This window comes from Podarcis tiliguerta, assembly GCF_965153285.1.
Source record: "Podarcis tiliguerta genome assembly, chromosome: 11".
In the NCBI taxonomy this organism is placed as follows: Eukaryota; Metazoa; Chordata; class Lepidosauria; order Squamata; family Lacertidae; genus Podarcis; species Podarcis tiliguerta.
This window is the reverse complement of record NC_139544.1, coordinates 60,609,544-60,634,625: the sequence shown is the minus strand read 5'-3', so window position 1 is coordinate 60,634,625 and position 25,082 is coordinate 60,609,544. Positions and strand designations below refer to the sequence as shown.

Below are 25,082 nucleotides of genomic sequence, written 5' to 3'. Positions count from 1 at the left end.
CTCGTGGGAACCCACGTGTGATGGCCTGGGAATCTGATTCAGAGGCTGAACCGGAGGAATCCCAGCCTGCCCAGGAGTCCCCGCCTCCATGGCCGGCTGAGCTGGGGCAGGGCCTTGAATCTGAAGGGCCTACACCTGTGCCGGATCCTCAGGAGCAGACACCAGATGAATCCACTCTGGCTTCGGGGGTGATTGAGGACCTGTTGCCTGCAGGTGCTCCTCTCCCAGCCCTGTCAGGGGAAAGTGAGGTTGCCTCTGGGTCCAGTAACCCTCCAGCCTCTCCTGAGCTGCAGAGGCTCAGGGCAGAGAGGCGGAGGGACCTAAGTTCTCACAGGAGGAGTGATCACCTCCAGGCCAGGAGAGGCGAGTCACCTGTGGGCCGGGACCACCCTAGGCCCCAGAGGAGATAAAGGTCAGTCAGCCCAGTCCCAGGTTGCGGGAGCAACATCACTGGAAACCTGTTTCTGCCAGCACCCAGACCTGCTCTTCCGGAGTTCCCGACCACGCCCGGCTTCTTGCTTTGGACCCCGCTTCACCCTTTGTGGACAGTCTCCAGACCCTCGACCCAGGACCGGACTCTGACCACACCTCACGGTAACCTCCCCCCGGGACCAGCACACCACACTTCAATACGAGCAGCTTCGTAAGTTCTCGTGCAAACGCCACAGGCTTTCTAAGTGTGAAAAGAGGATCCGCAGCAAAAGGGAACGTCCTAATCTGGGAGCCCAGGGGCCTCCCCTTTGCCTTTGTGGGCTGAAGTGTCTGTTCTGGCTCCCCTCCAGTTCCCAGCAGCGACCTCACCAGCAACAGCTCGAGTTCTTTAGAATTCTCTGTCCCTATTCAGGAATCACAACTTGTAAAGAACGGAGCCCAGCAGCTCTGTTGCTTCTCCCTTCCCACTCCCCACGTTGCTGCTGCAATTACTGCGCTATAGTTTTTTATATCCTTTTAGGGCGCCACTCGCCACCCGGGCGGGAAGGTGGTCTTCTTCCCCAAACCCACCATCACCCTGCCTGAAGAAGAAGAACTCTGCGCTTCTCAAAAGTTTCCCTTCTTTTCCATCAGCAGGAGCTAGCCAGCACTTTTTGCAATTTTTGCTGGGAAAGCCAGGATGTGATATTCCTGGGACATGGGCTTTCTCGCAGCACTTCCCCTGGGATCAAAACCCTGCTGCTATCTTGGGTGCTAAAGGGTGCTGGCCAGGAGAGACAGAACTTGCTGCCTTAAATTGTATCTTCGTCTTTTGTCGCATCCTGTTCCTCCCTTTGGATGAAAGGCAGGCAAAGCAACTTCGCAGTTCACTTTGCCCTTTGCAAAGGCTCTTCTCCCCATCTATAACCCCCCTCAGTTTCTTTCGCCTGGGAGACAATGAAGCTTTTCAAGCTGAGCTTGAGTTGGACTTTCTTCCTTCCTTGGCTGCAGGGTAAGTTTGCTTTCGCTGCTCCTTCTTTGCACCCCTTTTTTCTCCTTGTCCGTAAGATTATTACTTTTACATACAAATACTTCCCCTGCATGGACAGTGTTTCAGTTCGCCTTTGCTGGCTAATCTGTGCTTGTTTTGATTGTGAAACGGATTCTCCTGGCAACGAGAGGTGGGTGTTTTTTTTATGTACCCTTCTCTGTTTGTGTGCAGCTAGGTGACCATTGAAGGCTATTTGAAAAGGAGCAACAAAACTGTTCTAGGAATTCTGGGACCTACAAATGTTGTTATGCAAGTCATGAATATGCAAACCGCACATCCTAAATTTTTGAGATCCTGCGCAACAAAATCAATAGAGGGTTGCAGTTGGACCAGGGAGTGTTCACCTAAAATCTGTGTGAGTTCAGCCTCCATGAAACACTGGGTGGCCTTAGGGAAATCACAAGCTCTCAGTGTAGCCTACTCATAGCTGTCAACTTTTCCCTTTTCTTGCAAGGAATCCTATTCAGAATAAGGGAATTTCCCCTTAAAAAAGGGAAACGTTGACAGCTATGAGCCTACCTCAAAAGAAAGTTGTGAGGACAAAGTGGGATATCACACTGTGTTCAGTCTCAAGGACCTTGCAGGAAGGTGATAAAATAATAAATAACCACTCATATTTTGGGTTGTCTCCAACGCATATTTTAGCTCTACTAATTTGGAAGGGGGAATCTGGGATATTTAACTGTTTTAAGGATCGCACAAATGTTGGGTGCTTTCTGGGTGGCAAGTAGAGCGCTGGCTTATTCTTAGTGTCAGCTTCAATCCTGCACAGTGGTCAGCAATGCAGTCTGTTCTCCAGATGTTTTGAACTACAAGGTGCTGGAGAAAGTTGTCATCCAAAACATCTGGAGCATACCAAGTTGGCGTAATATGTAGCAGAATCTGCAATGGATGGAGCCCTTCAAATGTTTCTGGAGTATCCTCCCTCTTTTTCTGCAATTTATGTATTTATTTATTTTGTTCTGTTCAATCATCATTCAAAAATTAATTTAAGAACATACAAAACACACTCATAAACAAATATACCATATATATGGTATATTTATAAACAAATATACCATATATATATATATTGTGTTATCTCTTCATGCTAGATAATGCAGATGTTCATTTTCTTCCAATGTTTCAATAGTATACCATCCCAGTGGTATCTGATCTCAACTTTCCTATCATACACCTCACTGATGGATCTCATTTCCTTGTGCAATATTTCTTGTGAATGTGTCATCAAGGCAACCAGTTTTATACTAATGCCCCTGCTGCTCCCAAATCTCATCAAACAGTTTGGCCTTACATTTGGTTACTTTCCCTTGTTTTAGCAAGCACATACTTCAGAAAGGAAATATTAGCAAAATATTAGCCAGCAATCAGGGCTATCAGGGCTGTCTATCAGCAGCTGTACATCCCTAAGGCCAACCTTCCCAGACCTGGCATCTTCCAGTTGTTTTGGACCACAACTCTGCTGATGGCTGGGGCTGAGGGGAGGTGTATTCCAAACATCTGGAGGGCACAAGCTTGGGGAAGGCTGCTTTAGACATGCCCTCACAGGATGGCCAACAGGAGAGGCTCCTGGCACCAATGTATGGAAACATTTTTAGAAGATGAAATGGGACCACTTTCTCTGCCTGGTCTTCTTCTGTTTTTAGTGGCTGGTTGAGACATCACCTCAGTCAACCCTCAGCAAAAAAAATCTCCTCTTTTCCTTCTAAATCCCAAAACTGGGAGGAATGCATATCAGGCGCATCAGATTTCCTTTAAGAAAGCAATCCTTTAATCTATTGTGTGCTGTTCCCCAACCTGGATTTCTGTTTAGAGTGCAGATCCGTTGTTTTGGCCTTCCCTGGTACCTCCACATAAGGGATTGTTCTTGCAAAGGACAGGAAATTCTGCAGGGCTTGCTGTTTGCTCTGTAGCAAACTTCTCCCCACCCCAGCCCTGCCCCCACTGGGTGCCCCCCTGGAGGTAGCGGGCAAGGTGCCAAATAATTTGTTGTCATTTAGTCGTGTCCAACTCTTCATGACCCCCTGGACCAGAGCACGCCAGGCCCTCCTATCTTCTACTGCCTCCCGCAGTTTGGTCAGACTCATGCTGGTAGCTTCGAGAACACCATCTTGTCCTCTGTTGTCCCCTTCTCCTTGTGCCCTCCATCTTTCCCAACATCAGGGTATTTTCCAGGGAGTCATCTCTTCTCATGAGGTGGCCAAAGTACTGGAGCCTCAGCTTCAGGATCTGTCCTTCCAGTGAGCACTCAGGGCTGATTTCCTTCAGAATGGAGAGGTTTGATCTTCTTGCAGTCCATGGGACTCTCAAGAGTCTCCTCCAGCACCATAATTCAAAAGCATCAATTCTTCGGCAATCAGCCTTCTTTATGGTCCAGCTCTCACTTCCATACATCACTACTGGGAAAACCATAGCTTTAACTATACAAACCTTTGTTGGCAAGGTGATGTCTCTGCTTTCTAAGATGCTGTGCCAAATAATATCCCCTTCCAACTGATGCAATATGCCTACAGGGTTTCTCAAACTTGGGTCCCCAGCTGTTGTTGGACTACAACTCCCATCATCCCTAGCTAGCACAGGGAGTTGGGAGTTGTAGTCCAACAACACCTGGGGACGATGACCCAAGTTTGAGAAACACTGCCTTTCCCAACCTGGTGCCCTCCGGATGCTTTGGAGTACAACTCCCATCAGCCCCAACAAACACGGCTGTGCTGATGGGAGTTGTAGTCCAATACATAGAGCAGACTCGCATGGCAGGGGTTGGACTAGATGACCCCTGGGGAACCCCTTCCAATCCTCTGATTCTGTGGCAATGCGTATAAATGCAATGCAGTTGCTTGGAACGGGCTCCCTCGGGACTCTCGCTTCGCTGGAAGTTTTTAAGCAGAGGTTGGGGGGCCATCTGTCATGGATGCTTTAGTTGAGATTCCTGCATTGCAGGAGGTTCGGCTGGATGACCTTTGAGTGTCCCTTCCAACTCAATGATTCTATGATTTTACATGCTGTCCTTACTCATTTGGAGAAGCAAGGGAACTTTGCGAGATTGTGATTTGTAGACTTTAGTTCTGCATTTAATACTATTATTCCGCATAGATTGGTGCCCAAACTATTAGACCTGGGACTTCCACCGTGTTTGCGCAGGTGGATATTAGATTTTCTATCAAACCGTTCCCAATGGGTCAGGATGGGTTCCCACGTCTCTGCGGATCTCATCATGAATAGGGGGACGCCGCAGGGGTGCGTGTTGAGCCCGCTTTTATATACGCTCTATACAGCTGACTGTGCCCTCAAATACCCCAGTAATAAGATCATTAAGTTTGCAGGTGATACAAAGGTGGTTGGTTTAATCACAGCTGGAGATGGGGAGGAGGCCTATAGGAAGGAAGCTGAGCAGTTGGGGGAGTGGTGCAGGAAAAACAACTTACTCCATAACTTAAAGAAAACAAAAGAGATTATTGTGGACTTTAGGAAATGTAAATTGAATATTCAGGCACTCATTATTGAGGAGAAGAGTGTGGAACAGGTCTCGGTTTTTCGATTTCGGAGAATGGAGTTGAGAGATGACCTAACCTGGGGAGAAAACAGCAAAGACCTGATGAAGAGAGCACAGCAAAGGTTATATTTTCTGAGAATCCTCCGGAAAAATAATCTCTCAAAGGACCTGTTGATGGCACTTTACCATTGTACTGTGGAGAGTGTATTAACTTATGGTCTGTGTGTGTCGTTTGGGAGCTGCACGGTCAGGGGAAAAACAATGCTGACCAGGGTTGTAAAGACTGCGGAGAGAATAATTGGGTGCACTCTTCCCACCTTGGATCAAATCTACGCTTCCAGGTGCCATAAGAAAGATGCAGAGATAGCGCAGGATAGTGCGCACCCCGGAAATGATCTCTTTCAGCTTCTGCATTCTGGAAGAAGGTACAGGGTTATTAAGACTAGGACTAGCCACCTGAGAAACAGTTTTTATCCAAATGCAATTTTGGTTTTAAACGCAGTGTAAGGTAGTCTTTGGACATGGGTGGCGCTGTGGGTTAAACCACAGAACCTAGGGCTTGCCGATCAGAAGGTCGGCAGTTCGAATCCCCGCGGCGAGGTGAGCTCCCGTTGCTCGGTCCCTGCTCCTGCCAACCTAGCAGTTCGAAAGCACGTCAAAGTGCAAGTAGATAAATAGGTACCGCTCCGGCAGGAAGGTAAATGGGCGTTTCCGTGCGCTGCTCTGGTTCGCCAGAAGCGGCTTAGTCGTGCTGGCCACATGATCCAGAAGCTGTACACCGGCTCCCTTGGCCAATAAAGCGAGATGAGCGCCGCAACCCCAGAGTCGGTCACGACTGGACCTAATGGTCAGGGGTCCCTTTACCTCTTTATGTGAGTATATTGTATTCAATTATGGGTTGTCAGACTTTTTAGGGGGCTAACCAGGCTTGGATTGCCAGCTTGTGGGGTTTTGAATGTCTGATGTAGATTTTTTCAATTTTGTTGTTCTGTATGGGACAATTACAGTAAAGATGATTGTATCGTATCGTATTCTTCCCCAGTGCCGGGAGGTGATGGCTTCCTCATCAGGAACGCCCGTTTGCAAAAGTGCATCCACGCTTCGTCCCACGAAGTCGGAAGGGTTGCCCTGGCCGACTGCAAGCCCCAGTCTGCGCAATATCACTGGACCTGGGATGCCGCCACCCGGGCCATCGTCCACTGGAAGACCGGGCTGTGCCTGACGGTCCCCGAGGCGCAGGCATTTGCACCCGCTCAGCTGGAGTCCTGCGGAGGAGACAGGGCGCGCCAAGCCTGGGTTTGCAGCAGGAAAGGCCACCTCACTTTGCAAGGCCTGGGGCTTCACCTCAGCACCAAGCAGGAGGGACACAAGGCCTTCCTGGCCCGAGAGAAGGACAAGTTCAGCAGGTGGAAGACGGAGACGGAGGAGATCGTCTGCGCTGCAGACCTGGCAGCGGCCCCTGTGCTCAGCGTCCCGGTGGAGGAATTTGTAGACCCCCAGGTGTGGGTCCCTGAAGGTAAGGCAAGAGGGATTCGCTTGCAGAAAACCGCTCCCATCCGAAACCAGGAGCTCTCTCCCCCTCACCACTCAATGTGGTTATTGCGCTTAGAACCGGCGCTGCATTGCTGCAGCTAGCTAAACCCAGCAATGCATGAGCTGGGAAGCTGCATCGTGAGGAATAATAATAATAATAATAATAATAATAATAATAATAATAATTTATTTATACCCCGCCCATCTGGCTGGGTTTCCCCAGCCACTCTGGGCAGCTTCCAGCAGAATATTAAAATACAATGGTTCATCAAACATTAAAAGCTTCCTAAACAGGGCTGCCTTCGAATGCCTTCTAAAAGTCCGTTAGTTGTTTATTTCCTTGACATCTGAAGGGAGGGTGTTCCACAGGGTGGGTGCCACTACCGAGAAGGCCCTCTGCCTGGTTCCCTGTAACTTCGCTTCTCGCAGTGAGGGGACCGCCAGAAGGCCAACGGAGCGGGACTTCAGTGTCTGCGCTGAATGATGAAGGTGGAGACGCTTCTTCAGGTCTGTTGGGCCAAGGCTGTTTGGGACTTTAAAGGTCAGCACCAACACTTTGCGTTGTGCTTGGAAATGTCCTGGGAGCCAATGTAGGTCTTTCAGGGCCAGTGTTATGTGGTCTCAGTGGCCGCTCCCAGTCACCAGTCTAGCTGCCACATTTTGGATTAGTTGTAGTTTCTGGGTCACCTTCAAAGGCAGCCCCATGTAGAGCGCATTGCAGTAGTCCAAGTGGGAGATAACCAAAGTATGCACCACTCTGACAAGACAGTCCATGGGCAGATAGGGTCTCAGCCACGTACTATATGGAGCTGGTAGACAGCTGCCCTGGACACAGAATTGACCTGCACCTCCATGGACAGCTGTCAGTCCAAAATGACTCGCAGGCTGCACACCTGGTCCTTCAGAGACACAGTTACCCCATTAAGGACCAGGGAGTCTCCCACACTTGCCTGCTCCCTGTCCCCCATAAACAGTACTTCTGTCTTGTCAGGATTCAACCTCAATCTGTTAGCTGCCATCCATCCTCCAACCGCCTCCAGACACTCACACAGGACCTTCACTGCCTTCACTGGTTCTGATTTAAAAGAGAGGTAGAGCTGGGTATCTTCCGCATATTGATGTACACCCAGCCCAAACCCCCTGATGATCTCTCCCAGAGGCTTCATGTAGAAGAACACATATGAACATCAGAAGGCAGGATTTGACAAAGTCAAAGACAAATTTGTTTATCTCTAAAGCAGGTGGCTTGATAGCAATGATTATTACTTACTTAGTTAATTAGGTAATTTAATTTCCACAGTTAGAATCCTCACAGGAGGATGAAATTACCCTCCTCTCTCGCCAATGCCAGCAAACCCACCAAATTTGCTCCAGAGGTTTGGGGACCCCCTGGAGCAGATTTGAGGGGGGCTACATGGGGGGGAGACGAAAGAGAGGGATGCGGGTAGCGCTGTGGGTTAAACCACAGAGCCTAGGACTTGCTGATCAGATGGTCGGCAGTTCGAATCCCCACGACGGGGTGAGCTCCCGTTTCTCGGTCCCTGCTCCTGCCAACCTAGCAGTTCGAAAGCACGTCAAAGTGCATGTAGATAAATAGGTACCGCTCTGGTGGGAAGGTAAACAGCATTTCCGTGTACTGCTCTCGTTCACCAGAAGCGGCTCAGTCATGCTGGCCGCATGACCCGGAAGCTGTATGCCGGCTCCCTCGGCCAACAAAGTGAAATGAGTGCCGCAATCCCAGAGTCGGCCACGACTGGACCTAATGGTCAGGGGTCCCTTTACCTTTGTACATGGGGGGGGGGGAGAGAAAGGGGAGACACATTTGCACAACCTTGGATATCACATGAAACCTCCACGCCTGGCTTTGCCTATCTGGCCTGAAAAAGAACTCTGGAGGAGTTGGAAGCTTGCTCATTGTTTTGTGATATGACAGCTGCACCTAATACAGTGGACGCTCGGGTTGCAAACGTGATCCATGCAGGATGCACGTTCGCTATCCACAGCGTTCGCAACCCGCAGCGGCGGATCTGCGCACACACAGGTTGCGATTCGACGGTTCTGCGCATGCGCAAAGTGCAATTTACCGCTTCTATGCATGCGCGACTGCCAAAACCCGGAAGGAACCTGTTCTGGTAATTCCAGGTTTCGGCGGTCCGTAACCCGAAAGAACACAACCTGAAGCGTCTGTAACCCGAGGTATAACTGTAAATGGATTGCCCTCATATCCCTCTCCCCCCCCACCACCTTCCAGATAAAACTACTGTATTGTCAGAGATCGGCACCTCCTTTATAGACACCAGACCCACATCTCCAGCCATCGTTGAGGAACCTAATATCACCAGCAATCTTCCAAAGAACGAAGATGTCATGCTGGAAGCAGATGACGGTGAGTACGACAAGCAGGGTGGGGACTTCAGCTTGAAGAACAAAGGACCGTAGGATTGCAGAGTTGGGAGGGAATCTGAGGATCATCTAGTCCAACCCTCTGCAATGCAGGAATATGCAGCTGTCAAACCTGCAACCTTGGCATCAGCACCATGCTCTAGTCAGCTGAGCTACCCATGCAGGATAAAGCAAATGGTCCCAAGCAAGCCAGAGCTTCCCGTTTCCAGCAGAGCTCAGGGGACTCTCCTCCAGGGCTTGCAGGAAACAGCTCTCCTCAGCAACTGGTATTCGGAGGTAGACTGTCTCTGAACCTGGAGGTTCTATTTAGCGACCACAGTTAATAGTCAGGGATAGACGCGTGCTCTTCTATGGGTTTGTGTAATCCTTTCAAAGCCATGCAAGCCAGTGGCCAGCACTGAATTAGATGTTTAAGCTTTAATTCTGGGCGCCTTCCAACAGAATACAGCAGAACACCACACATTAAATGCTTCCCGATACAGGGCTGCCTTCAGATGTCTATCAAATGTTCATCTCCTTGACATCTGACGGGAGGGCAATCCACAAGGTGGGCGCCACCACCGAGAAGGCCCTCTGCCTGGCTCTCTCTAACTTCACTGCTTGCAGTGAGGGAACTGCCAGAAGGGCCTCGGAGCTGGACCTCAGTCTCCAGAGTAAATGCTGGGAGTCGAGATGCTCCTTCAGGTACACAGCACAAAATCTGGCAGAAAAAGAGATATTAAGCTGTCCTTCTTGCTTGGATTTAACATGTGCCTGCCTTCACCCACGTATGGTTGGAATCGTGCAAGCTGCATGCATGTAAGGTGCAATTGTATTGTAAGTATCACCCTGCTTGTGAAAAACCTAGCTCACCAGGATGTAGGGTTCTGTAGGCTGCCCTAGACTATCATGTTTTTACAGGGACGTCCTCCAACACGTAGGGATGCGGGTGGCGCTGTGGGTTAAACCACAGAACCTAGGACTTGCCAATCAGAAGGTTGGCGGTTCGAATCCCCGCAACGGGGTGAGCTTCCGTTGCTCAGTCCCAGCTCCTGCCAACCTAGCAGTTCGAAAGCACGTCAAAGTGCAAGTAGCAGCTCCCTCGGCCAATAAAGCGAGATGAGCGCCGCAACCCCAGAGTCGGCCACGACTGGACCTAATGGTCAGGGGTCCCTTTACCTTTACCTCCAACACGTCAATAGTGCATTCGTGGTGGATTTACAGGTATACTGGACCCTCCACACATAATTTCACTCTCTCCATTGCTCTGCAACGCTTCTTCAGAGTTACTGCATTATTGCCATTTGCAAGCAATATGCCCTTTGCATTTCTCTCCGTTTCTTATCTTTCCAATTTCAATTTCAGTTCTCCCCATTTCTGGAGCAAACTGCAATTTTAAAAACCCTCGTGAAAATTCACCAGCGTTTTAGTGCAAAGGTCTCCAAGCAAACACATTTTTGTAGGCAGTTCTGAGTGACGTACATCTTTCTGCAAGCAGTTTCCCCTAACATAATGTATTTTTGTAGGTTATTTTCACTGCAGGGCCGATTAAAGTTGAACCTCCTTCAGTTAGACTATTATAGCAGCAGGAGTCCTGCCCACCCTAGTGTGATTTCTTGCCCTCCTTCTCACAGCACCTGCCTGGGCTCCCTGGCCTTGTTCTTGCTGAAATAGCCAATCTACACCCCGTGAGTTGCATGTGGCATCCCACAGGAGAGAACACTCCTCCATACAAAACAACAACAAAACAAAAATCCCTGCACACAGAAGACTAGCATGCCAGGGACACTTTTCCCTGACACACTGTTTTTCTATGTGCAGGGATATTTTAATTTTTTTATGGAGGAGGGCATGCCTTTGGCAGCACACTGAAGAAGCCAGGTCCGCAGCCCACCCAGAGGTTGACCTCTGCAGTGACAACAAATCCTGAGTGTAGCTGACCTGGAAACAAAAGTGCGGAGGCGAGCGAAGAATGCGAGATTTTCTCTTCTTGCTCCGAATCCTTTAGTTTCATTCTCCCTCTTTCTCTCCTTGCCAGAAAGGCACATGCCTCATAAGAAACATCAGAGGAAGGGCGCAGCTCCCCGATCTACAGGTATGATGGATAGCGAGTGGAAAATGGAATATTCACTGTAGCTACTAGTCTTTTGAAACAATAAATAAATAAAAGCCCATATTAAATTCACAAACACAAAATGTGGTATTAGCCACTGGCCTGGATGGCGCTAGGATTAACTGAACTCAACAGGGAGCTTAGTAGAGCCTCCCTGGACAGAGACACTGTACCCTGAAATACAAAGTGAGTTCAGCAGCAAGAGCCACATGCCCTCATAGCTGAATTTCCGGGGTCTGTACGTCAGTTTTGGGTGGGGTCTCCCAGAGGGAGCCAGATGGGCGGGGTATAAATAATAAATTATTATTATTATTATTATTATTATTATTATTATTATTACGCACACATTCAGATACACCCATTCTCCTCCGTAATGCACATCCATTCATTGACTCTCTGCTCCCGCCTCCCCGTATCCCAGCAATCCAGCTTGCAAGGGAAACAATCTGGGAGCCCTGCTACCCAACCCCTGCTGCAATTTCACAGAATCATAGAATTGTTGGAAGGGACCCCGGCGGTCATCTAGTCCAACCCCCTGCAATGCAGGAATCACAGCTAAAGATGGCTAATCCAACCTCTTTTTAAGAACCTCCAACGAAGGAGAGGCAGGCCGTTTCCCCAAATATTCCCCACCCACCCAGGTGTACAAGGAAACCGCCTTAAGATGGTAATACAGGAAATGTAGGCAGAGCACAGGAATGATGTAATTAAACATACAGGGTGCAATGCACTTTCAGGGACCAACTGGAAGACGGTCATACTTGTCCTGAGCCCGCTGGCCTTTATCCTGGGAGTGACAATCCTCATTCTCAATATCCGGTACAACAGGTAAGAGGACCATTCGTCCCACAGTGTTGCTGTCTCGCCAGCAAAGTCTCTGTTTTGCTCCGCTTTCTCCCCTCTGGATCACAAAGGCCCTGGCTTCAGATTCTGCCTCCTCTGGTGTAAGTTCCCTTCCTCCCTCCGGGGCCTCAGGCTACAATGTGGGAGCAAATAACACTGACCCCCCCCCCCCCATGGCTGTTGCACAGATTGCAAGAAGACATTATCTGTTGAGTGCTTGAGCTCTCCAAAGCGCCATAGGAATACCAAGCCAGAGCGCCTTGCTCTAGGTGCGCCCGCTTGACCACTTTGATCTGCGGAACTGGCACTATTACACGTGCCACATATTACCTGTTCCATACTTGTAAGAACTCGATTGCTTAGTGTTGGACTTTGGAACTCCTTGCCTCTTGGTATCAGGCAGGCGCCTTCACTGCACTCTTTCCGGCACCTGCTAAAAACATGGTTTAGACAAAACTACCCAGAAAGTTGATGCAAGTTTTAATGTTTTTAGTCTACAGGTAACTCACGTCTTTCACCTGTTTTCCTTGCATGATCACAGTTTTGCACAGGAGGGGGGAATAAATAATTGGAGAGTGGAGGAAACCCACTCTCCATTTACCTGCACAAAGCTGTGCTCATGGGCTTAACCAGCTTTTGGAAGGTGGGACGAGGGCCCTGGCAGCACCCCAGAGCCCTCGAGCTGCCTCCCCAAAGTCTTGCAGGGGGGGCAGTTCCAAGGGTTCTTAGCTCTACACATTTTTGTATTTACATTTGGACCCCCTGAACTGAATCCTCGTGTAAGATGCGAGTTAACACTATTGTTCTTTTAATAATTTGACAGTCTTAAATCGTTATTCATTCTTCTTGATAATTTTCTTTCCTTTTTTGCAAACTACTGTGAGGGCTTTTCTTTTAAAAACAGCCGAGCGGTGTATGCATTTCATAAAACAGAATAAAATTTAAATTATGCAGTGACCAAAACCACCAGGTTGCAAAGAGCTGAGAGTTTGGTGGTAACTGCATGGGGGAACACTTCTCTACTGGCATTTCGTAAGAGTTTTAAGAGGAGCTCTCATTTTTTAGCAAGTACTTGCCTTGAAAATAACCAAGCCTGCTGCCCTGATAATCAGGTTTGGGGAAACCTAGTCAGATGGTCAGGGTACAAATAATTAAATTATTGTTATATTTCAAATGGATCAAAACTGATTCATCAGTTCAACTTCGTGGCTGCCTTAAATTGGCCCCACAGAATATTCAAGATGCCACTTGCCTAATAGGCCTCACAGGTACTGTGCAAATACCATTCTGGGTCTCTCAGTAATTTCAAAGCATAACCTGCTGCTGCTTCCTGCTTTAGGAAGAAGCGGAAGCAGAAACTGTCTCCTTTGAAGAGCTGCCGCGTGGTTCACAAGGAGCGGCCACCCTTACCTAAGGCGCCTAGCCCCAGCCCCAAGGGGCAGATCATCCCAGCGTCCCCCACTCCTTCGCTGAAGCATGGCGATATCTTGATCGAATGGAAAGATGGGACAGTCACGCCGCTCTTCGACAACATGAACTATCAAATATGCTGAACGTGACGGGCGCTGACTCTGTTGCTCTCAAAGCAAGCGTTTCTGGCAGGGTTCGTTTGACCAAGATCCATGCAGCCAATTTCATTAGACTAACAGTCCTGATAAGACAGCAGGTCACTTAAGATAATTTTTTTAACAATCACATCTGCACTGCAGAGCTACGCAGCTAGACACAGAGCTTCGCTTTGTCTCAAAATGTGCAGCCGGCGTTGCCTGAATTAAGAAACGGCCGAGGGGCTAGGCTAGGTTGCTGCTCTGAGATGGTACGGTCCTCGCACAGGAGATGTATTTGCATGAAATCTAATTCTGGATCAGGCAGGTTAGTTGTCAAGCATATCTGCCACCCCCATGTGGCTGGCAGGTATGTCAAGATGGCATCTTCCCATCTTACGCTACTGTGGTACAGTCCTCCCATTAGAACCAGTCAACCTCAGAAATGCAAGTATGAAATCAGCCTCTGAAAGGACCACCTCGATGGAGATCGTTTACATCACAGTTCAGGTCCTTGTGCTTCTTACTGTCTGACTGCAAAGGGCTTTTTCCAGTCCACACTGGGTGTGGCGAGCCTGAGACAACACCGGAGAAAAGGCTTGGGATACCTGTGCCCATGCTGGACCTAAAAGAGGACAGCAGCAACAAACAAGAACCAGCTTTTTGTGCAAGGTCACCTTGGGGCAATCTTTGCTCACCCCGGGCGAGCAGCTTGTTTGCAAGCAGCGAAGGAGCATTAGAATGCAGCTGTATATAGAACTTTGCATTCAGCTAACACAGCGCTTTCTGGGAGGCTAACAAATACGATCTCCTTGGCTAAGGCTTAGCTTCTAATAAGGACGTACCAGGCATTACAGAATGATGCAGGGATGTTAGTTCCTTGTCTGGAAGGTTTTCACTCTCCAGGTCTTCTCTAACCCAGTGCCTTCCTGATGCTTCGGGCCACACCTCCCATTATCACTCACTATTGGCCACGGCTGCTGGGAGATAGTGCCCCAAACCTAGGGGAGGGCACCAAGTTGGAGAAGGCTGCTCAAGAAAAAAGAGGTTTGGGGGAAAGCTGAGTGATGAGCAGCCCCTTGGGCAAGAGGATGCACAGGGGAGAGTGAGCTGTTCTTAAGGACTCTGTAGCTTGCTTTACTCATGTCTGGTTTTCAAAGGCAATCTGTGGCTCCCGGAAGCAGTATGCAGTATTAAAACCATAGTGATACAATTACATCCTTAAAAAAAAAAAAGCAATTGAATTCTACCGTGCATGACACGCATTCCAATCACTCTCGGCAGATATTAACTGGAGCATGCTGCTGCTCCCAGCTTGATTGTTCCGGAGGTCACTAACTCCAGCCTGGCACCCTCTGCCTTCATTCAAGCGGCTTGTTTTAAACCAGGCTCAAAATAAAGGACTAAACCTGAATGGGGATTCTTTATTTATTTTTAAACAAAAAGCACACATCCACACACAGAGAATTGATCACGAGACACGCTAGTTTTGTGCGATCACTGTACAAGGGCTTTCCTGTTCCTGACATGGATTTTCCTCAATTCGCTGTAAACTAAGTGGAGTCCAGTGGCCTACAGGCAAGACCTGACTTGACCTGTGGGATGAATGGATGGAATTCTGCCCAAATTGCAGTACTGCAGTAGCACTGGGGACAGCATTGGTGCAGAGAGGACGTCTGTGCCACACACAGGAACGTTAGCAAGCTCTTGAGCTTCTGTGCTTTGTCAGAAAGGGGTGTGTGTGTAGCAGCGCGATCATGTCGACACGTATTTTATTATTTTTATATCCCGCCTTCTTCCCTCCAAGGAGCTCAAGGTGGCGTACGTGGTTCTCTCCTTTCCCATTTTAGCCTCACCACATCCCTGTGGGGTAGGTTAGGCTGAGACGCAGCAAGTGGCCCAGCATCACACCGAGCAAGCTTTATGCCTGAGTGACGATTTGAACCCTGGCCCTAGCCTGAAACTCCAGCCACGATACCAGTCCTGGCTCAAAGGCAACGATGAAAACCCACAAAGGCGTTAAACAAGGATTTTGGGGTCAGGAAAATGGCTAGGTTTGCCTACGTGAAAACTCTCTATCTCACATATGGGCAAACTGCTTGTGGCCCTTGCAGGACTTCAGCCTGCGAGGGTGGGTTTCTCATATGTGACTAATTTGTCCCTGCTGCTGCTGCTGCTGCTACAAGTTTATACAAATGCATAAGACACTGCCTTGCTGGATCAGACCAGAGGTCCATCTAGACCAGCATTCTGTTTCCAATGACACACAAATGCCTCTAGGAAGCTCACAAGCAGTCACAATGTCGACAAGTGTGTGTGTCTCTACTATTTGCTGCCTGCCGCTGAACCTGCCACTTAGTTAGCATGGCTAGCAGTTCTTGATAAAACTCTCCTCCATGAACATCACTGAGCGCCACAAACTGCAGGGTGCATCCAGACCCTGTTTCGCCAATTGTCAATGCGCAGTATAAAGGCTCAGCATATAACTTATAGAGGCTGTTTTGAATTCTGCTCGCGCTAAACATCCCTCTCTAAGAATTGGGGGGGATGGAAACATCCATGCTTTAAGTAGCTTGACATAATTAAAGTGCATCTTTTAAGATTTTTGCATTTCCCCCCTAGTATTCTCTGCTTTTATTTTTATGGAATCGTCAGTTAAACTTTCAGCTAAAAAAAACAAAAACAAAACCCCATTCCTGCATCCCCTGGAGCATTCAGCCTTTGGAGCAGAGAAAGTTGTGTGCTTCCCTAAAGGCGCCTTGCATGTCCTTGAACTCTGCAAGCCTGCAAGCCTCATTGAGGGTCAGCCAGCAAAAGGCCTGGTGCTCCGATGAGAGCTTGACCTCCGTGTTGTTGTCCTTCATTTCAGCCAGCCAGTAGATGACGGTTTTGGCTTTGCCGTTGACAGTGTAGTTCAGCTCCTTTTTAAACCCGTCAATGATGGTGAACTGAGTGGAGTCCAGCCCAGCCTCTTCCTGCGTCTCCCGGAGGGCGGTCTGCAAGTCATCTTCCCCAGGATCAACGTGCCCTGACACGAGGAAAGGAAAGCAGAATTTTCAGGAAAGCTGAAACAAGAGGGTCTGCTTTTTATCTCCTCCAGACACTTGGTTCTAGAATACTTTTATGTTGTCACAGAAAAAGGAAGTGTTTTTGTGGTTGGCTCCAAACATCACCATGCTTTACTGCAGAGCTGCCTGCATTGAATGTGTCTCCAACATATTTACAGACCACCTTATCCTCAGGGCTTTGGACAGGTAGCAAGGCAGAACCATTCTAAATCAACACTTTCCAGATTTAAATCTGAGCACCAAAGGCCAGTCTAAACAGAGGAAGCTGCCTTGCGCCAAACCAGACTATCTGCAAATCCAGCTCAATTCTTTTCTACTCTGACAGTCAGAAATGGCTCTCTAGGCTCCTTCTCAGCACTTGCCACCTGATGCTTTTTTGAAATGGGAGATTCTGGGATTGAGGCTAGGATGAACAGGGGCTTTCTGCAGGCCCACTATTTCCTTTTTACACACTTGCTGTCTGCAACTGACGCAGCAAAGGCCTAATGGGTCACAAGTAAAGAGACAGTACTTAAGGTGTGTCAGATCTAAGCCATTTATTCACTGAAACATTAACTGGCAGCACATAAGCTGTGGCCTTTTAGAAGTGGGCGAGATGTTTTTAATATATTTCTTTTTCCTCTTAGTTTTAATGTATTTACGTGAGATGTTTTGTCTGTTTGTTTGGCTGTAAGTCACTTTGAATTGCCGTGAGTAAGATAAAGCAACTAACAAATAGATAGATCTGTGATAGATAGATAGGCAGTGATGGTCAACCTGCAGCCATCTTGGACTCCAACTCCTAAAAGCCCCAGCCAGGATGACTAAGAGTCAGGAAAGATGAGAGTTGTAGTTTGGCAACATCTGAAGCGCTACATATTAGTCACCAGAGTTTAATTTTTGCAATGGTCACTAGTGCAAAAACAGGAGTATCACTGCCATAAAATTAAGGAAAATGCTACACTTAAGTTATTTTGAGGAAAGTGAGTAGGGCTGGGCAATATATCGATATAGCCAAAACCAGCTTGAAGTCCGTATCATGATATTGGTTTCATAACTTTTTACCTAGCGATATATCATGAATGTGTGGGATTGTTATGCAAAAATCACAATACTGTATGGGGGAAAACCGTAAAGTCAGCCAGTGCCTCTGCACAGCTCTATGCATATCTCAGACACTGTTATATATCAGGGTGTCGTGATGTTTAGCTTGTGATATATCGTGATCTTGAAAACTAAGTATTGCCTGGCCCCAAAAGTGAGTTGAACATGGGGAAAAGCACATCTGGGGAAGGCAGCTATCCTTGCCAGCTACACCATTATTTCTAACACAAAGATCCCATTTTCAGTCAGGTATAAATATAGCCTGTTTTCAAGCTAGCTTTAGCATTCCCTGAGAAAAGTCAGCCTTTGCTTTCACACAGATATATTACGGACAGAAATATAAACACAGCAAGCCACATGGGGTCTAAGAAAAACAAAGGCAACATAAATAATGCCTAGGCCAGAGCTCCTGTCCTGAAATACCATAAACAGCCAGCCAAGGAGTCTTATCTGTAACACAGCGACTCCAAGAGCAGTTTCCAGGAAGCAACAGTCCAAAGAAGACTCAAGAGTCAAGGGGAAAGGACTTCTGAAGTCACAGCAGAACGGCATGTATCACACTATGTCAACATTATTATTATTCACTTGCAAAATAGAAGAAAAACATGCACTTGTCTTAAAATACAGATGATTTAATTCAGGCATAGGCAAACTCGGCCCTCCAGATGTTTTGGGACTACAATTCCCATCATCTCTGACCACTGGTCCTGTTAGCTGGGGATCATGGGAGTTGTAATCCCAAAACATCTGGGCGGCCGAGTTTGCCAATGCCTGATTTAATTCCTTGATCAGTGGACAGCCCTGTTCAGAATCTCTCTGAAGTCGCTAGATACCATAAAAACTTAAGACACACCTTTCGGAGGCGTCCAGTGATGAGACCCATAGGATGTCTGCAGGAGAAGGTACTCAATGTTGTTCCCAGCAGCAGAAGCAGACGATGTCTCACGCAGTTTCCTGAAGATAATCAAGCCACATGCTCTCAATGACATGATTGTCCTATCCAGAAAAAAGTACAAATGAGAGGTATTAGTAAGTGCAAAGTCATGGTGGGGATAGCCCTACAGTGAAACAAAGTAAGGTTGGGTGGAATTGGAGAGGCTAGACCTGTGGGTCACTGCGAAACTCCATATCTGACCATGAGCCATGGGAGTTGTTGTCCAAAACATCTGGAGGGCACAAGGTTGGGGAAGTCTGCTTTTGAGTGTTTAGCTTATCGTTCTTAAGAATCTTCCTAATTTCACAGGGTTCCTGATTTTGGGGCAGGGGCTTCTAAGTTCTTCTAACAATCCTCCTAAAGAACTTCCTACTCAAATGCAGAAATGCCCTGATTGGAGCAGGAGGATCTGGCATATTCAGGGACACTGGGGTTGGCAGTTGTGCCCCACAAATCCAATATAATTTATTCCACTGGGGTGGAAACACTTCCAGTGCTTTATTTTTCCATGGAAGGTTTTTATTTATTAAATGTGCATACCATCCAAAGAGCAGAGGCAGTTCACAACATAAAATTACAAAATGAGAACACAAAATACATTATAAAAGAAAAACAAACCAATAACACTCCTCTCACAAACGTATTTAAAAGGTCATAGAATGTTAATCAGCCAAAGGGCTGGTTATAGAGAAATGTTTTTGCTTGGAGCCTAAAGACATATAATCTTGGGAAAGCATTCCACAAATGGGGAGCCACTGCAGAAAAGCCCCAGTCTAGTGTTGCCATCCTCCACCTCTCTTGGAGGAGGCACACAAAGAAGTGCCTCAGATGATGATCACAGGGTCTGGGTCAGTTCATATGGGGAGAGGCGGTCCTCGAGACAATCCTGAACTTTGTGTCAAAACCAGCTAATTGGTAGCTAGTGCAGCCGAGCCAGGATCGTTACAAAAAAACCCCATCTTGTCCCAGTGAACAGTCTGGTTGCCAAAATCTGCATAAGTTGAAATTTTCAAACCATCTTCAGAGGCAGCCCCACTTATAACGCGCTGCAGTAATCTAAACTAGAGATTAGGTAAAGGGACCTCTGATCATTAGGTCCAGTCGTGACCGACTCTGGGGTTGCAGCGCTCGTCTCACTTTACTGGCCGAGGGAGCCGGCGTACAACTTCCAGGTCATGTGGCTAGAATGACTAAGCTACTTCTGGCGAACCAGAGCAGCACACAGAAACGCTGTTTACCTTCCCATTGGAGCAATACCTATTTATCTACTTGCACTTTGACGTGCTTTCTAATTGCTAGGTTGGCAGCAGCAGGGACCGAGCAACGGGAGCTCACCCCGTCGCGGGGATTCGAACCGCTGACCTTCTGATCGGCAAGTCCTAGGCTCTGTGGTTTAACCCACAGCGCCACAAGCGTCCCTTGCAAACTAGAGATTACCAGAGCAAAAATAACAGGCTGTCCCTGTCCATGTAGGGGCACAGCTGGGCTACTAGTCAAAGCTGATGGAAGGCACTCCTTGCCACTGAGGCCACTTGAGCCTCAAGCGACAGCAATGGATCCAGAAGCATCCCCAAGCTACATACCCACTACTTCAAGAGCAGGCCATTTCTCATCAATCCAATCTAGGGAACCACCCACTTACAGTGCCTCAGTCTTATTTAGATTGGGCTTCATTAGTAACAACGAACAGATACCAACTGCAAATAAGATGTTAGACAAGATTGGCAGTCTTACAGTTGCAATTAAAGTTTTTTAGGTTATTATCCTTAACAAGCATGTGAGTTAGCATATCATGCACCATTCTCTGGGCACCAGGCTGGCGCAGTATTAATGGAAAGATAAAGTCTTTATTTTTATGTATTTTAAGTAGGTCCCTCTCCTTCATTTTGCTGCTTTAAATTGCCTTGGTCGCAATCAAAACATGCTGCTTCCACCTCAAGCTGCATTACAACTATGATGGCAAATCATGATTACTCAACAATTTTAGATCAGACGGGTAGACGAACGAGTCTGCTGCAGCCAGAACATCAGTCTTGCGACACTTTGAAGACATTAATAACTTTTAACATGGCATAAACAGATCACTTAATCAGATCCAGGAAGTCTTATACTGAGTTGAAGGCATTCATACCTACATTGTTGGAAGGGTTGTGTATGTGCAATTACAAAGTGGGGTCAAAAGGAAATGAAAACCAGAGAAGTACAGGAGATTATAATTTCACTATTAACCTTGGACATTCACTGTTAATTTGTTTACTGACTTTTCACTGGTCTGCATTTTCATTTACCTCTGATATCACTGATTACTATTCCCAAGACCAGGGCCTTGTGGTCCCTTCCAACCCTATAATTCTACGATCAACAATATTACCATAATTAAGATATCAATTAACAACATTGCTGTCATTATTAACAATAGCATTGCTATTATTTGAGTATATAACTAAATTGTGTGGAGCAAAAAAAGCAGTCATTAAGACATGAAGGAAATACTAGCTAAGTAAACAAATTATGTAGAGCACCATAATTATTATTCTGATAATCATAAATAAATAAGAATAAAAATGTACAAACCCACCCCCCAAAACCATTCCATTGTAACTATCCAACCTTCCAAAATTGCAATGGTTTGACCCCTTTTTGTTTTAACAGTACAAATTCTACAAACACTTTCCACATCTCCTGGAAATCATTTCCCCTGCATATTCCCTATCTTAATGACACATGTTAATTTATCATTAATAGCTATCTCCCCCACCTCTTTATACCATTCTTCCATTTTATATTCTGCTTGCGCCTTCCTCTTCTTAGCTAGAAATAAATTTGTGAGCAAGTCCTTCATAGGCTGCGAACCTTCCACCCCATCGTAAATTGATAATAATGCTACCTCTGGACTTTCGGCTAACTTTAACCCACTGATTTCTATTATCTCCTTACAGGATTATTATTAAGATATTGAGCAAATAACAGACTTTTAGGTGAATAATTGCAAATTAATGAAACACGAGAATGCAGTGCTGCTGTTGTTACTGAGATATGAAGCACGCGATTTTGATGAGTTATTGCTATTAATTCACCAGATTGTGAGGAGAATTATTAGGACGGTTGATTCTTAAAAAATCAGGTTATTATTATTTCTTAAGGTATTGAAGGAATATTCTGATTACGCGAAGCAGGAAAAGGAGCAGCTCAGGGGAACGGCCTCTTCCAGGCCGGACTAGCGAGCGCTGACTGGAGCTTCTCCAACTTCCCCAACCGCGACCGCTTCTCTCACCTCGAGGCAGCCCGAATGGGAAGGAAATTTCCCTCACCAGAGCGCGCACTCAAAGGGGCTTCCCCATTGGGCAACAGGCCTGCCAATCTTTCAGTCACCTCCGGCCTCAGCCCAATCACAACCCGCGGGTAGCGGCCCGAAGGAAGTCACGTGGCTGGCCCTTGGCAACAGCGCCCGCCGCCGTGACTACGAAATCCAATCAGAAATCGGGAGGCGGGCAATACGTCAAAGTCGAAAAACTATTGGACTTTTTTTATCGCAATTGACGTGCGCCGGACGAATAGCAAAGAAGCATCCGCTTCCGTCTCATGCTGCGCGAACAGCCAATAGATGCTGACGCGCGGGAAGAGTGCCGCCTCTAGGATACCCGCTTCCCGCCTTTTTTTGGTCGCCTCTCCAATTGGCGAAGAGCGGGGCTTTCCCCCCCCTTGCTCAACGTCCTATTGGGCGGTTTGAGGTGACGTCGTACGGCGCGACATATAGGCGCGAGTCTTTAAACGTAGGCTTGGCGGCGTCGCCATGGAGACGCGGCCTAGCCGGGCGGACGGAGCGTTCCCAGCGCACCCTGAGGGAGTCCTTAGCGGGGGTCGGACAAATCTGGGGAGGGGGGAGACGCGCGGCGGGAGAGCCGTGGCAGAGGAGAAAGAAGCCCAGTTGCCGCAGCCGTTCCCCGCCCCACACTCGGCTAGCTCCGACCTCTGCCCGGTTGCCATGGCGACGGGCTCGTAGAAGCGGGAGCGTCCACGAGGCCTAGCGGCGGTTCAGGCCCTCCGCTTGTGAGAAGTTTCTGAGGAAAGTCAGGAGAGGCCGGCGCTGGTTTTGCGCTGCACCTGCCGGATCCCGCATATTCGTACAACCCCGTTAGGACAATACGCTTTTCGGATTTCGTTGGCCCTTGAGCCATTATTTAAATGTGCAGCCAGGCCTTGTTTGAAAACCAGTTTAAAATTTTTAAAGTGGGGGCATGGAGGAACCGACCTAGGATCTGAAAGGACTGACAGGCCGCCTTGCTTTTCCCCTCACATAACGTTTGGCAAGATTTTGGAGGCATCAATTTTCAGCAGGTAATGCTTGTTGCACGTATCTCTGGTGCCGTTTATCTTCAGTGAAAGCCTGATCTAAGGTTTGTTTTTGTTTTTTGTCTCCTTGTATTCCTGGCAGCCCGCTCTTCAGTTCAGGAAGGATTTTGTGCAGCTGTTTGTGCGAAATCCGAGCTTGCCTAAAGCGATAAACTCAGAAAATCCAAAATAACGATGAAAGTGGAGTCTGGCCTGGATGGTATGAAAAATACAAAATTCGGAAGAGAATGAAAATCAGCAGTTCTGAAAGACCTGGGAATATAAAAAGAAAAGAAGGAAAAGGTATCAAACTTGTTGTCTGGCAGATCTCCCTGGGGAAAGAATTGCAGAGCTGGTGGCATCACCACAAAGAAGGCTCTGCCATTATTATTGTCTTTGTCACTTCTGCTTCTACTGGATACAAATAAGGTTTTAAAGAACCTATATTCACGGGCAAGTTCATGTGGGAGAAAGCACTCCTTATGATGCCTGGGTCTTTAGCTATTATCTGCTTTGTGGTGGGGGGGGGGAGCGGTTAGAGGGGTCACAGAGACCCAGGTTCAGATCCCCATGAAGTATACTTTCTGGCTGGTCAACTCCTTCTCTAACCTAACACAGCATTGTTGAGAGCAGGAATTGAGTCATGGGAGAAACACTTTTGCCACCCTGAGCAGGGTTAGGGAGCTGAATATGGCCGGCAGGGCAAAGTCACCATGATGTCAGGTAATCTGTTTCCACTTGTGCAGATAATCAGTTGATTACCAGAGCTTGTAAAGCACCAGGCTCTGCTGATCAGCTGGTTCTTGGTGCTTGCAAAGCCCTGTGCCCGCAGGTCTGCAAATTCCCTTTAGCCCAGCTTGGTGTAGTGTAGTGGGTAAGAGTGGTAGACTTGTAATCTGGTGAACCAGGTTCGCATCTCCGCTCCTCCACATGCAGCTGCTGGGTGACTTTGGGTTAGTCACACTTCTTTGAAGTATCTCACCCCCACTCACCTCACAGAGTGTTTGTTGTGGGGGAGGAAGGGAAAGGAGAATGCTAGCCGCTTTGAGACTCCTTCGGGTAGTGATAAAGCGGGATATCAAATCCAAACTCTTCATCTTTACCTGCCCCACACCTGATGTCATATGTGGTGGGTGTGGCTTGGCCAATAGGTTCACCACCCCTTTAAGAGAAACGGCAGTCTCTTCCCAATTCATTTCTCCTCCAGAATTTCTCAACACTGAGCAAGATTCTAGCATGATGCTCTACTAGCATCAGCTGCTTAGCACCAGCTGCAACTATGCAAATTGGGCTTTGGGGGAGGGGAGATGTGTGAATTCTGGGTAAACAGGTGCCTTGTCGTAGATGGGACATTGCTTCTATGAGACTGACCTCATTTTGAGCACGCAATCTTTGTTCAATAATTGGAAATGAACTGGGTTGGGGCATTGTTTCTTGTAACCTCAGCTTGTATCGGATAATGCATTCCTATTTGGAAAAGCAAACAGGCTGAGTCTTTCTCCTCAGCATCTTCTAGGCTGCAGTCTTATGCACTGTGTTGCAGCCTAAAGATAGAGAGCGGATTCTATGCTGGGGTCATTCTGTTTGTGGTTCTGTGTGCTTATACATGCCCAGGAATTACTGTAACGCAGCTGCCTTTGGGGAGGGGCCTTGCAGATACTTGAAAGCAGTGCTGTAAGCACATGTGCGTTAAACTTTGTAGTGCCAAATTCTTTGTGTGGCACAGTTGGCTATACTGGCATACCATACTAAGCCTATTCCTGCTTCTTGCTGGGAGCCTCACCAGCGCTGTGCTTTGCAGTGTGCTGAGCTGCCCTATAAGAGGGAGAGAAGCTGTGGGATCATAGCACCCTTGGTGGAAAGCCAGAGAAAGATAGGGAATGATCTCTCCACCCCTGTGCTGCTTCAGAGTGTGGTGTGCCCTGCTTCTCCGTCAGTGTTTTCCATGAAATAGGAAAGGTCAGTATGTGGTGAATGAATTCCCCATTCTGTTTGTTCACTAGTTTATCTTGTTGGGATTCACATTGTGTCCTGGTGCTCCTCTAAATTTCCTTTGGCATTACAGTAACACATCATTTCAGTCTTCCAAGCAGTATACTGCTACACATCCTCCCAAGTAGATTTACTTTAGTGGATGTTTCTTTGTATGCCAAAAGGACTCATTCTCTGTCCTGAAGCATTCAGGCCTCCCTCCACCTTAGCTTGATTGTCGGGAAGACCCACGTTGATCCTAGCGAGTGGCAGTAGGCACCCCCCTCCTCGGCCAACAAATATGGCAAACTTTGAGAGGATCCT

At 47.6% G+C, this 25,082-nt stretch overlaps 3 protein-coding genes across 10 annotated transcripts in view; 2 read left to right on the top strand and 1 right to left on the bottom strand.

Annotated features, from left to right (window-relative positions):
• The first annotated feature begins 217 nt into the window (after window positions 1-217).
• On the top strand, window positions 218-14,784 carry LOC310659501 (uncharacterized protein). 2 transcript variants are annotated; one of them, XM_083403151.1, is made up of 6 exons: window positions 218-1,423; window positions 5,998-6,471; window positions 8,740-8,874; window positions 10,909-10,965; window positions 11,721-11,811; window positions 13,166-14,784. In XM_083403151.1, the coding sequence occupies exons 1-6, from the start codon at window positions 1,369-1,371 to the stop codon at window positions 13,377-13,379; spliced, it is 1,026 nt and encodes a 341-aa protein (XP_083259277.1). In that variant the 5' UTR covers window positions 218-1,368; the 3' UTR covers window positions 13,380-14,784. The 2 variants fall into 2 exon arrangements, with proteins under 2 accessions (XP_083259277.1, XP_083259278.1); XM_083403152.1 differs by lacking the exon at window positions 10,909-10,965 and having other exon boundaries at window positions 427-1,423.
• Window positions 14,781-21,753, bottom strand: NUDT2 (nudix hydrolase 2). Of its 2 annotated transcripts, none has more exons than XM_083403252.1 (3): window positions 21,623-21,753; window positions 18,375-18,517; window positions 14,781-16,398 (listed from the first exon to the last, which is right to left on the bottom strand). In XM_083403252.1, exons 2-3 carry the CDS (start codon window positions 18,508-18,510, stop codon window positions 16,085-16,087), a joined length of 450 nt encoding a protein of 149 aa, XP_083259378.1. In that variant the 5' UTR covers window positions 18,511-18,517; window positions 21,623-21,753; the 3' UTR covers window positions 14,781-16,084. The 2 variants fall into 2 exon arrangements, with proteins under 2 accessions (XP_083259378.1, XP_083259379.1); XM_083403253.1 differs by having other exon boundaries at window positions 18,375-19,516; window positions 19,883-21,742.
• Window positions 21,754-22,130: 377 nt separating this feature from the next.
• Window positions 22,131-25,082, top strand: part of KIF24 (kinesin family member 24) — a 34,202-nt gene continuing 31,250 nt past the window's right edge. For 2 of the 6 annotated variants that reach the window (XM_083402640.1, XM_083402637.1), the window contains exon 1: window positions 22,869-23,090. The gene's annotated coding sequence lies outside the window, so the exon portion shown is untranslated. Of the gene's footprint in view, window positions 22,794-22,868; window positions 23,091-25,082 lie in introns of those variants that run through there. The other 4 variants (XM_083402641.1, XM_083402638.1, XM_083402639.1 and 1 more) reach the window with 4 other exon arrangements.